Here is a 13,830-nt window from a genome sequence, read left to right on the forward strand (position 1 = left end):
TATTGCTTCTACTTACATAGAACAAGACCCTTTTTGAAGGCTCCAAGATTATTTGCCACTATCACTGAAATTGAAGAGAGAAGCTGTCTTTTTCAAAAGATGCTCTAAGTGGATTTCTATCTGCAGCCTCTTTTTTACCATCTTAAACAAAACCGCTCCTCCTCAGACTGTTAGGGCCCAATCAACTAGAGCCCATGTGGCCTCAGTGGCTTCCCTGCAAGGAGCTCCCATCTCAGAGATCTGTAGATCTCCAACTTTGGGCTGCATTCACACCTTTACCAGACGTTATTCAATCTTCAGTTGGAGATGCTTCTTTAGGTTCAGCAATCCTTCAGTCTATGGTACAACACACCTCCGTGCACCCTCCTCCTCAATGAGCACATCTTGAGCATTACCCACAGTGAATACAGAGAGGAACTAGCACCTGAAGAGTGGAAGCTTATAGCAACTGGAGTTCTTGGAGATGTATGGTCCATATGGGTATTCATGACCCGCTCTCCTTCCCTTCTGCTCGGGTCCTCTTTGGATTCACAGTAGAGTAGGAACTGGAGGGGCAGTCAGTCCATGATGCTCCACAAGCCCTCGGTTGGGAACATGAGGAGACGCAGGTACGTGGACCAATGGACACTGCTATTGAAGAATTTGCAGACCTGGGCACACAAAGCTCATGCCCCCCCACAATGAATACCCATAAGAACCACACGTCTATAACGTAAGTAACCTTCCCCTTTGACTTCTAGTCCCAAGCTTCTGGGCAATCAGATTTTTTCTCAGCCTTCTGTACACATATGAAGTTTAAGAAAGAAGTTAACTCGCTGCTCATGAAAAATAAGGTGTCCTGGAACACTTATAACATTTTAAGTTCTTAGTAAGACCACTAAATATAGGTATGTAGTAACTAGATACGATGGTAGACATGGATTTGCGTTTGGTATGTGTGAAATTTGATTAGTATATTGACTATAAACACAAAGGCCAAGATTTTCAAAAGTGAGTGTTTTCAGTTTTTGAGTGCCTAACTTCAGAAACCTTAAAGGAGCCTGATTTTGCAAAATCTTAAATGTTCGACCCTTTAATGCGTCTCAGACTGAGCACTTTATTGAGTGAGGCAGACAAAATAATTAGTCACTTTTGAAAATACTGACCAAAATTTCATATAAAAAAAGTATTGACCAATGATCTTGCTTTTTCATAGAAATCTATCCTCCTCCTAGGTAACATGTAACCATACTAAATATATACCACATTGTAAAAGTATTTTAAACATTAATGCAATGAGCTTCCTTATAGCTCCAGTTTGTTTTCCAGCTTGCATAAGAACTTCTGAAAACACATGGAGTATATGGGATCTTGTCCCTGAGTTATGACAATTTCAGATTAGGAATTTCAATATGTTGAATCTAAATGCTTTATATAGATTAATACAATAATAGTGGAATTCTTTCTGCCATAAGAAGCAAATAAAGTTGTAATTTTTCACATGTTCTGCTCTCCTGTTTTTGATTTCTTTTATTTAGGCATCTTTCAAATGCAAGGAACTTTAAAATACTTAAAATTAACCATAAATATGTAGAATCTGATGTTTTTATTTTCTTTAAAATTGTATGGATATTTATAGGAAAAATCACAAACTACAACATGTGTTTTTTTTAAACTTACCACTGCAAGACAATGGCCAAAGGAAAATGAAAAGAGTCTCTTAATTTGTATAACAGGATTTGGGAAGATAAGCTTATGGGGTAGCGTATTGCCAGTATCTGTGGTTTCCCCTTTTCCATGGTCACAGAAAAGTGTTTGTTGATCTATTTTGACAGTATTACAAATGCTTTTGTTTATATATTGTTTGCTAAGATAAAATTACTGATATGACAGATAAAACACTGACATTTACATACATAAGAATTAATAAAGAGTATTCTGATCTGTTGTATGGTAACTGAGAATGTTATCCAAACTCTTCTTGTTATATATCATTTAGTTATTATAAAAAATAAAAATTGTAATGACTCATCCCCCCACTATTTGTCCAAAGTTGTTATATGATTACATGTGGTTTAAAAATTTTTAATAATTAATAATTTAATAATAATTATTAATAAAAGTACATGTCAAATTTTAATGAAGAGAGCTAAAAAAACTGACCTCTAACACTAATGGTGTTCCTGTATTCTGACAATTTCATAGTGATGGAGTTTAAAAATGATTACCTCATGGATATTAAGCTGCTGCTCAATGTTTCACTGTCCTTAATCAAAGTTATTCAGAAAATCAGTACTCCTAATCTGAAGAGGACTTTATTTGTTTTATATAAGGACATATGACATAGTAAGAACAAGAATGCTGCCCATCTTAAGTGTTACTTTCACATATTCTTTCTCCAGATTGCTATATGAAGCTGTACATAATATAAACACATATTCTTGTCTCTTGTTAGCCACATTATAGTTAATGACCATATGGTCATTATGGTATAAGATCTACTGTCTGTTGTATTTATATTCCTCAAGCATATTGTTCCTTCAACTTCACAGTGTGTTAAACTATTTCAAAGGGAAAAAAATCCTTTCCCTCTTGTTTCTGGTTGTCCTATCAAGTGTAACCTTGGACCCTTATAGAGCAATTAGACCAGCCTCTATCCCCTCCTTTGTAATGAGGTTTCTTGCATTTTTGAGTCTATAACCCTTTAGTCTTCCCTAATGGGACATCATTATTCTGAAAGAAACAATGTAAATGTAAATGAATATTCTCATTAACAAGTCACAGAGAAACCTTTAGTGGTAGCGCTGTGGTAATTCTGCTTGTTATTTCTCTGGTATTCCATGCAGGATTTTTTTTATAATTCATTATTAGTATTCAAAATTACTTGTTCTTTAATTTTGCATGTCTTTCATAATCCAGTGTTCCAACTAGTTCAACCATGTCCTTGTTTTATTCTCCAGGAACCACCTGTGAAACGTTCAAGGTCTCTGTCCCCAAAGAGCTCTTTTAGAGAGTCAGAGGAGCTAAGGAAGCTTAAAATAGCTGAAAAGAAGATTGAAAACTTAGAGAAGACACTGCAGCTAAAGGTGAACACTAAAATAACCCCCAACTCTTTAGCTACAAGCTTTTGTAGATGTAGATATATAAAAATAAACATACATTTTAAAAGTATAGAATGCACACATTGTTATATAGACTGTAACTGTGTTAGCATAAAGTGGTGTTCTTCATTAATCCTTGTGCTTAAATTTTTAACTTCCTAAAGTGAATCTTGTGTTGATATTTCTGAGGCCCCAAATACTCTAAAATTGAAGATATTACATCACTAATTCACATTGATTTGACAGATTTTCATAGCTCAGGATTAGAAGGTTGCAGCATGAAGAATGTGTTAGAAATAAGTTGAAGCAGAACATAAAAAAGGGAACAATTAAGACAGATAAGAACATGGATGAGATGCTAAATAAGTAATTTCTTTGCATAGCTCTTCACCATGGAGGAATTTGTGGGAGACACCTACTTTTATCTGGTGTTAAAAGTCAGGTTCTATAAGAGATTCAGGTATCATAAGAAGAGGTGCTGAGACAAACTCATCGAGGAAAAAGATAAGTCACCTGGTCCAGATAGTATACAACCAAAAGGTCTGAAAGAATTTAGGAATGAAGTGGTTATGCGGTTATAAAAATATGTACACTCTCATTAAAATCAGCTATTATACCAGAGACTAGAGGGTAGCAAATATTGTACTTATATTTTAAAAGTGTATTTAAGGGAATTACAGACCTGTAGGCCTTTACAGCTGTACCTGGTAAATTGGTTGAAATGATAATTAGGAATATAAGACGTATAAAAGATCATGATATAGTTGATGTGGCAGTGTGCCCCCATATTCTTCATAGTAATATTGTTATGATACAATTATGGCATAACTAAGATGTATTTTATGCAAGATGGGTCATGTAAGATATCATTGAAAAGGTTATGATTCACAATATGATTATCCTATTTGTGTGCATGTATCATTTCGGTATCTGAAGTTAGGAATATTGTCTGTGCATCTATTACAAATGTGTTTACACGTGGGGAACGCCCACTAGGCAGAAAACAATCAGTCTAGATGCCTGGCTGGGAAGGGCCATTAGGAAAAACATTAGGCCTTAGAAGATGCTAATCTCCTACTGGGGAGCCTTCCTGAGGACGCTACAAACAGCCTCCTAGTCATGGCTGCTGTGTCCCTACAGAGGCATGTGACCAAATCACCTGGTACTGGTCTCCATCTTGGAATACCAGTGTTTTTCCACTGACTGAGCGTAGGAACCAAGAGAGGAGATAAAGGGTTCCTGCCATAGACAAAAGCTATTTAAGGCAGGGGAGTGACATCATCATGGTTCTTCACTGACTCCCCACCCAAAGGAGACTACTGGAAACACCTGAGGAACAAAGACTGGACTTGGAGGAGAAGGGCTGAACCCAGGCTAGAGGGATTTCTAGCCCGTGAAAGGAATACCTGAGTTTTTCAAGCTGCAACAAGTGCAGCTTGCCCTCAAGAATCTCTGCAAACTGCCTAAATCAACAATTAGGGTGAGAATTTGCTACTCATATCCAATCTCTTTAGTATATTAAGCTTCTATTGCGTTTTTGTTTATTTGCTACATAATCTGCTTTGATCTGTTTGCTATCCCTTATAATCACTTAAAATCTAGCTTTTGTAGTTAATAAACTTGTTTTGTTTTGTCTAAAACCAGTGCGTGGAAATCATAACTTGGGTCAGAAAGCTGTGTATATTCCTCTCCACGTTGAGGGAGGGGGCGAATTTTATGAGCTTACGCTGTACAGTTCTCTGTGCAGCAAAAGATGATATAATGTTGGGTTTACACTTGGGGGGAGGAGTGCCTTAGGAACTGGGAGGTGCCTTAGCTGAGCCTTCCCATGCTGAGCTGATTTCAGCATCTGTGTGTAGCTGCAGCTGGGTGTGTCCCTACCTGTATGTGTGCTGGAGGAGGCTTGAGGGCCTGTCACAGCAGAACAATGTAAAGGGAGCCCAGGCTGGTGGGTCAGGCAGGCTCTGTGTGCCCCAGTTCCAGGTGGCACCCCATGGGGAACCCGTCACAGTTGGGTCTAACCAGCCAACACTGTTTCTTCAAAGAGAAATCACACCTCGCTAATATTTTGTAATTATTTGAACTGGGCAATATAAATATTTGGTAAGGTAGAACCAGTTGAAATTCATCTGGACATTTAAAAGGCCTCTGAGAGAATCCCGCAAGCCACTGCTGAAGAAACTAAGAACCTGATGGACTGAGAAGCAAAGAATTGTCCTGGATCAGAAATTGGCGAAGAGACTGAAAACAAAGAGTAGGAATAAATGGTCAGTTTTTATGATGGCAAAAGGCTAACAGCAGCATGCCTCAAGTTCTGATATATTTCATAAAGATCTGAAAAAGGGGGTGAGTAGTGAGTGTAAACCAACAGGCAGGGAGACATTCACTGACATATACTCAGTCAGAAGGCAGGGACCTTAGGGGATTAGTGTTTGGCTCAGTGAACACATTCTGTTCCTCTCCCTGTGGCTGGCAAAGAAAATGTTGTAGAAGACGATTATAAGTCAGATACTATAGGACCAGTACAAGTAGTCTCCGTTCAGGAGATCATACTATCTGCTGGTAGATCTCCAGAGCAGGGATAAACAGAAACTCAATAACAAATGCATTGTTGTTGGACTGAGAGAAGGTTTGTTATTTTCTTTTTCACCAGTTACACTGGTGGTCATAAAAATATGATTAGGCAAAACTGCAGTCATGCTTGTTGTTCTGGCCCAGGCCCAGCAGTATTGGTATTTGGAGTTCCAGGATCTTAAATAGAAGTCTCCTGAGTTTTGTAAATTCCCACTTATGCTATTTGCTGTGTTTTGCATTGAGTTGTGAAAGTGTATAACAAAACTATGTCTGCTGGGAGATGCAGGAATGCTCTTGCGCTAGGATGATGTCATCTGTTCCCTCTATATAAGAGAGTGCTCAACCACCTCAGTTCCTTCACTGCTGATGCAGAAAGCTAAAATCTCTTGTGTCCACGAGCTAGTTAGCCAATCTTCTTGTTGTTAGCTAGTTAGAATTAGTTATGGTATAGTTGAAGTAGCCACTTGCTTCATGTCAACCCTGAGGCTATGTCTGGTCCTGAACCCTGTAGAGGATGCAAAAGGGGTGCAATCTGCTCAGCCATCTTTCCAGAGAGAGACAAACACATTTGGTGCTTCGTGTGCATGGGAGAAACTTATGTAGTGTCCCAGTGCTCAGTTTGCTGCTCCTTCATTCTTTGCATGAGGAAGAACAGACAGTCAAGACTGCAGTCACACTTGGCTTCTTTAAGCCATCAACTGGACCATACTAAATACTCCTCTTGAAGTCTCAATGTCTCTCTCAGTGCCAGTTCTTTTTTAAAGTGACCTGAGATGCATGCTACTGCCCTGTCCTCAGGACCATCCTCAGTGATGTGCCCCTGATTGATCTTCCTGTGGCAATCATTTACTGGGGCTGAGCCTTCCACTGGAACTGTCTGGTGCTGCTCCATCAAAATAGATTGCTCCGGCACCATAGTCTACATTGTCACTGCCCATTGGCATGGAAAACATCCTTCTATGTCATTAGATTCAACACTGCAAGTGAGAGACTAGCTTTCTCATGCCCTTATGACTGTTTAGGGGAAGGGAAAAGAGGAAGCATTCTGATTAGTTATAAAACAAATCATACCCCCCGGCTGCTCTTTTCTGTTCCTCCCTCTACAAGCAGTAGGTCTTAGAGTCATCCTTTGCTTAGGCGTGTTACTTTAGTGTTGATCCATTTTTCCTGTTTATTAATTATTTATTACTGAATATCACCCATTTTTAAAATGTTAAATTCATTATCATAGAACATCAGGGTTGGAAGGGACCTCAGGAGGTCATCTAGTCCAACCTCCTTCTCAAAGCAGGACCAATCCCCAATTTTGGCAAGATCCCTAAGTAGCCCCTATCAAGGATTGAACTCACAACCCTGGGTTTAGTAGGCCAATGCTCAAACCACTGAGCTATCATTAGCTACAGTTTAAATCCACGTTGTTGTTCCTATATTCTTTATGATAGCAGAATCCGATGAAAAATCCAAATTTAAAAAGTGTAATATAATAATCGATGTTCATTTTGCAAAAAAAAAAAAAAGTCAGCTTTTCAAAGCTATGTGTACATACAAACATTTGAATGCACCTACAATGGAAATGAGATTTTTGTCGAGCACATTGCCAGTTAGGTGCTTAACATTGCCATTATTTACATGCAGGAGTCATTTATCCTTGCCTGGTACTCCAGGTCAGACTAGGAATGTATAGAGAATTTCCTTTTAATTCATCTTCGGGTTCTCCCAGGATCAGATCAAGACCCTTTACCCTTATGGGCATGGCACATTGCTTTCTATCTGGGTACATGTATCGCTCTCATGACTCTTGTACTTGAACACCTTTGTAGGAATAGATTCCAGCATCTGAGCAGCCATCCAACAAAGAAGTTACCATTAAAGAAACGTAGTCTTTACTCTTCCTCCTGAACATATCGGAGGAAGGTAGTGACATTCCCCTCTCTTAGAGATACAGTATCACCATTTTTTAGACTAAATGTTGATTGCTTGGAGATAAGGATGCAAGTTTGCCTGAGGATGCCACCAGAACCATATCTTAGGCCTTGTCAACACTTAAAATGGTTTGCTGGTGTATATATCTATCCAGCTCTCCAAATGGAAAAAGCAATTCAAACTCTTTTCTTCTGCCTAAGATAGTGGAAGAAGGAAACAGTAGATATTATATATTTCGATTTTAGTAACGAATTTTATAATCAGATTCTCAAAATTCATTTGTCTGCTTGCATAGGAAAATTATTACGTTCACTCTTATGTAACATCTAAGTAATGACCTGGTGAGGGGGAGCAACATGCTAATGACATTTGTAGATTACATTAATTTATAGGTATTATAGACATATGTGAGGACAAAGAAATAATACAAAGGGACACGGTGTACAGACTAGAACTGTGGGCAGAAGATGATAAAATGAGATATAACTTGGAAAAATGAAAGGTACTGCAGAGAAGAGAGGAGGGATGGTCTTATGATTAAGGCACTTGATTGGAAATCAGGAGGAGATCTGGGCTCTGTTCTCGGCTGTGTCGCAGACTCCCTGTTTGACCTCAGGCACGTCACTAATCTGTATATTTAATGAGTTGTTCAGAAGCTTAATTCACAAATGTACTTTGAGATCCTCATATGGGATACGATGTAGTAGTGCAAAATATTTTTATTATGCTGAAAGAAACTGTGGGGTGATGGGAGACAGGAATTAAGCTTGAAGTATGATATGGCAGCAAAAAAGGCCAAAAGCAATTTGGGGTTGTATATGCACAATGAATTGGAAAAGTAAAAATCTCATTCTATATGCCTGTGGGAGTGACTGTCTCTGAAATATTGTCACTTCTTGGCACTTCATTACCAGAAGATAATGACAAATTGGAGTTGTCTCAGTGAAAAGCTGCACAAATAATCAGTAAGAACTGATTTATGAAGAAAGATTAAATGCCTGATTCTGCCATTCTTACTCACACTGACTAGTGCCATAAGCAATGGGACTGACTAAACAAGAGTGGCAGAATCAGGCCTTCTGGGGTGGAGTGTAACTGTATAACTATTATAAGGGGAATTACTTATGTTGGTACTAGAGAGTATAACTAGGAGTAATGGGATGAAATTAAAAGTGGGAAAATGCAGACTGAGTATCAGGAAAAATGTTGACAGATTTATTATACTTTGAAATAGTCTCCCAGTGGATGCTGTGAAAACCCTATCTATCACTTGGCCCATTTAAATCCAAAGGGCATACATAGCACTAGAAAATATACTGTAGAGAACAATCCTGCGTTGGTAGGGAATAGAAAAGATGATTGAAAGGTATTTTTATCTCTAATTCCTATCATTCTGTGGTAGAGGATTCTTTCAACCTTATTCATTCCAGATTAAATAAAGATTTATGCCAGGAAAGTTAAACATTTTAAAAAAAAATTATTGAAGAATTGCTTGATGGCAGCAATTCCTGCAGGCGTTGCAGTTTGTCTAAAGTGGGCTTTGTAAGCTGTGACTCCAGAGGACCTTACAAGCCCCACAAAGGTTGACTTTTTACTCTGGCTTCCTCTTTCAGTTTTCTATTCTGAAACCAAGGTCCCTAATGTAGCTTTCCTGCCCCTCCCACTTGACCCCATAGTAGTAGCAAGCCTGCTGTTCTCTCATTATTGCCATCCTCTTCTGGGCCATGCAGAATTCAAAAGTCTGCAATGAGTCATTCATAATTTATGAAGCTGCGAGTCATTGGACAACTTGCACTTTGCAAAGGGTGCATTAGGCCATGGCAAAATATGCACCAGACTGCTATGTGCATATAACAAATACATACAGCTTTGGAAGCCCACCACGAAAGGCATCTCAAGGCCATTATTATATGTTTTTTAAAAATTTTAGGGCCAGGTTCTCAAGGCCCCAAAGCTGCATAAAGGGGCTAGAAATAGGGCGGATCTTGTCATCTGAGAATTACCCGAGCCATGCCGGAATTCTCTGCTGGTGTATAGCTGGCATATTTATTTACACCACCACATGCACTTATATGCAGGGTATGCCAGGAGCATGACAGAGTTGGCCGGATTGCTACTGCATACTGGCCATTCTCAGATGGCCAATATATTGTTGGGGCCTATTACCAGCTATGCTAGATCAGAGCAGCACTCAGGTCTGGCACTGGCATAGTCCTGGTCTTGAGAATTGGGCATCTGCAGTTGGCTTCTTTATACTCCCCCACTCCCTGCAGTAGACCTGGGCACAGCAGAGAATCTGGATCTTAGTTAATAGTTTCCTGCAAAAAAAGGGGCTTTGGGAATCCTACAGTCTGTACATTCATTAGCATTTTAGTATTAATATGATAACTTTAAGTATTTTGGTACATGAAACTTCAAAACAAGTGAAAGGCACTTTTACTCCTTCAGTATTTATAGGGGATTTTGACATTTGTAGGTTAATCTGTTTTGGTTGTTTGTATTTTTGACACTTAAACTGGAAAATGTTTTAACAGGGAACAGTGAATTCTGGCTATCTCTAAGCCTGGTGGTGTGTCTTGCATCAGACATTCCTAGAAAAATTCTAACCTTAGATGCAGTGTGGCATCTGAAGTCTCAGTTGGATTGTGTTTCTGTTTTGAGTATGTGTATTGAAAAATCAGGCTGCTGTTGGGAAGCGAGCTTCAGCATAAATATGGAGAGACGAGCACTTCTCTATATTACTAGCCATGGTTTATTGTGAGATTTAATTTTTATTGTTTCCAGCTCTAGGTGCTAGAATATTTGTATTTATTGGCTCATACCAAAGGTATTCCCTGTTCTTAATCAGTACATATCTACTAATAATGTATTTTGATGATATTGATATGAAGGGGCAGGTGCTGCAGAACTCCCATTGAATTAATTGGGAATTCAGTGCATAGCACAGCAGAAGAATTGAGACCAAATTTTATTACAAATTACTATTTGTTTAATTTTGTATTACACTCTAGGATTTAATTTGCTCCATTCTGTAAGGAATGCTATATGCATTAAATGCAGTTAAATGCTCTTGTGTTATATTTATACCTATATTTATTGGGGATGCAGTATTAAGGTGCGTAAAACCCTTGTTTATATGTAATCCTGGAATACAAATCAATGCATACCCCTATTTTTTTTCCATTCTTGTAGAATAACCTGTGTTTTCCCACATGATCATGGTCATATTAAAGCATGGGTCAATTTCCCCCCCTACGTTTCTGACTTAATACTGTACAAGAGGTCAGAGACTAGGTAATATAAGAATAAATATATATAATGTGTGAAATCCTGGCCTCCTTGAAGTCAACAGAGTTTTTGCCATTGACTTTAATGGGGCCAGGATTTCACGCAGAGTATGTATAAAACATATAAATGCTGAGTAGCCCATAATATTAACAAATGCATGTTTGAGTAAAATACAATGCAGAAAATCCCTTTTCAGCCTATATATTTCCATGTGTACTAAATCAGTGCCTCTGTGGGAAGAACATTAATAGCTTGGGTAGTAAATACTTGAAACTGTTTAAGCAGCATGAAAAATGATGAGATGCCATATTTACTTGTAAGTAGTCATGAGAAATAGCAAACCAGTTATTTGAAACTAATTACTGTGATTTTCAAACTTTCTATTTAAATTTCTTAAGTTCAACAAATTGTATGTGTAACAATTGGAATTTTAGCTTAGTCATGCTGTCAGTATGGAACTGTCCATTACATTTTACCAAACTCTTAATTTTTCTGTTTGGTGTTATACAGACCCAAGAAAATGATGAGCTAAGAAAAGCCCATGAAAAACGCAAGGAGAGGTTGCAGATGTTACAGACCAACTACAGAGCAGTAAAAGAGCAATTAAAGCAGTGGGAAGAGGGCTATAGCAAGTAAGTTACATAGCTCATTGAAAACATTTCACCTAAATATTAAATCTGAATGAAACTATTGTATAGGTGTTCTAAAAGTGAATTTGATTCAAATGAAGTTATGTGATGATCAGGTCTTTATCTTTTATTAAAACAGAACACATGACATACAATATGATTACATTTTAAGATTAAATCATAAGAGTAAAATGTCATGAATTGACATCTTTACTTACTTTGTTTAAGATTTCATTTTAAGCTTGACTGCTGGACAAAGGTCTGATAGGGTTGCTTATTATGCCTATCTAATTCTCCAGGGGATTAATTTGTGGACTCTATGTTTTTCAATTTCTGTAATGGAACAATTGCTTTTTATGTTACAAATTATTTACAAATATATTTATTAAATAATATACAAATAATAATCCCTCAGTAAAACACTGAAAAATTCAAATATTAAAAAAGGATATTAGGATTGACTTTAGTTATTGAAAGGGAAAAAAACAGCATATGCTTCAAAAAGCAGAATATTCACCTTTACCAAACAGCTCTAAAGATATTATATCTGGTCATCCTGGAAGCTAATTGTTAATCATATTATAATTTAAAAAAAAACCTAAATAATGAGAATATTAAAACTCTGGCAAGTACAGGTTTTAAAATGTTTCAGAATCCCACCATAATTGGCAAAAATTCCCATTCTAAAATCTGAAAATTATGCCTAAAATCTTGTGTGTTAATTTAGGGACATTCTGGGACTATAGGTATATCACAGTATTTAAATTTAGAAATTTTAAGGGCTGAAGTATTTAGGCCCTGTTACAGGAAAACTTTTAAGCGGGTGTGATTGGGACTTAATTTGCTTAAAGTTCAGCTGTGCTTAAGTGCTTTCCTGAAAAAGGATGTTTTCCATAATCAGGGTCTTGGTTTGCTCCTATTAATCCTGATAATGTCTAACGAAAGATTCATGGTCAGCTTCTCATTGACACTAGGGTTTTGTCTGCTCTGCAATGTAAGCCCAGGAATAGTAGAACTTGAGTTAGCAGTTCTACTATACCTGGGCTTACATTGTAGCTAGGCCTGGAGTGTCTACACTTATTTGTAATGCCAGTTAGGAATTGTTGAAATCTGGGTCCCAAACTGGAGCTCAAGCATATGCATTGCATTATGTAGGCTCGAGTCCAACCACCCATATCCCAGACTTCCTAGTGCCCTCCCAAAACGTGGCCTCTGCAGCCCTTTGTTCGTGGCATAACTTGACTTGTGGGAAAACTTGACTATCCACCAAACTTGGCTGTCCAGAACACAAAGAAAGTTTGCACTTGGGATTGTGGGATACTTTTGGCAGACTTTCAGAGCATGAGTCCAATGGGGCTGCATCTACAATGCAAAGCAATATAACTTGAACCCTGCGTCCTGACTTCACTCAGGCATGGACCCTCCACCCCGTGGGGCCGTGGAACCTTAGGTTAGTATGATTTCTGTGTAGACAGAAGGAGAGTTAGGCTTGAGCCTGAGTTAAAACCCTGGGCTTACACTGCTGTGTAGACATACCCTAAGGCTCCATTACACCTCTCTAAGGGTATGTCTACACTATGAAATTAGGTCGAATTTATAGAAGTCGGTTTTGTAGAAAGCATTTTTATATGGTTGATTGTATGTGTCCCCACACAAATGCTCTATGTGCATGTAGTCGGCGGAGTGTGTCCACAGTACCGAGGCAACCGTTGACTTCCAGAGCGTTGCACTGTGGGTAGCTATCCCACAGTTCCCGCAGTCTCTGCTGCCCATTTGAATTCTGGGTAGAAATCCCAGTGCCTGATGGGGCTAAAACATTGTCTCGGGTGGTTCTGGGTACATATCGTCAGGCCCCCCTTCCCTCCCTCCTTCCGTGAAAGCAAGGGCAGACAATCATTTTGCACTTTTTTCTTGAGTTACTTGTGCAGACGCCATACCACGGCAAGCATGGAGCCCGCTCAGCTAACCGTCACCGTATGTCTCCTGGGTGCTGTCAGACGCGGTACTGCATTGCTTCTGCATTACTGGTAGCCGTCGTCGACATAGTCCTGGGTGCTCTTTTAACCGACCTTGATGAGGTCAGGGGCGCCTGGGCAAACATGGGAGTGACTCAGCCAGGTCATTTCCCTTTTAAGTTTTGTCTCATGGTGATTGAGTCCTACCAGCAGTGCACTGTCTTTTAATCAGCAGCCAGCAGAAGATGATGGCCAGCAGTCATACTGCACCGTGTTCTGCCGAGCACCCAGGAAATGATGATGGCTAGCAGTCGTACTGCACAGTCTGCTGCCAGCAAGATGTATAAAGATAGATGAAGTGGCTCAAAACAAGAAATAGAC

At 38.7% G+C, this 13,830-nt stretch overlaps 1 protein-coding gene across 3 annotated transcripts in view; it reads left to right on the plus strand.

The window, feature by feature from the left end:
* The window catches only part of CNTLN (centlein), a 276,250-nt gene that overhangs the window by 135,104 nt on the left and 127,316 nt on the right, over positions 1–13,830 (plus strand). For all 3 annotated transcript variants that reach the window (XM_074953434.1, XM_074953436.1, XM_074953437.1), the window contains 2 exons: positions 2,940–3,065; positions 11,376–11,497. In XM_074953434.1, coding sequence (XP_074809535.1) covers positions 2,940–3,065; positions 11,376–11,497 — 248 coding nt within the window. The remainder of the gene's footprint in view (positions 1–2,939; positions 3,066–11,375; positions 11,498–13,830) is intronic.

This window comes from Natator depressus, chromosome 5 (genome assembly GCF_965152275.1).
Source record: "Natator depressus isolate rNatDep1 chromosome 5, rNatDep2.hap1, whole genome shotgun sequence".
NCBI classification, from domain to species: Eukaryota; Metazoa; Chordata; order Testudines; family Cheloniidae; genus Natator; species Natator depressus.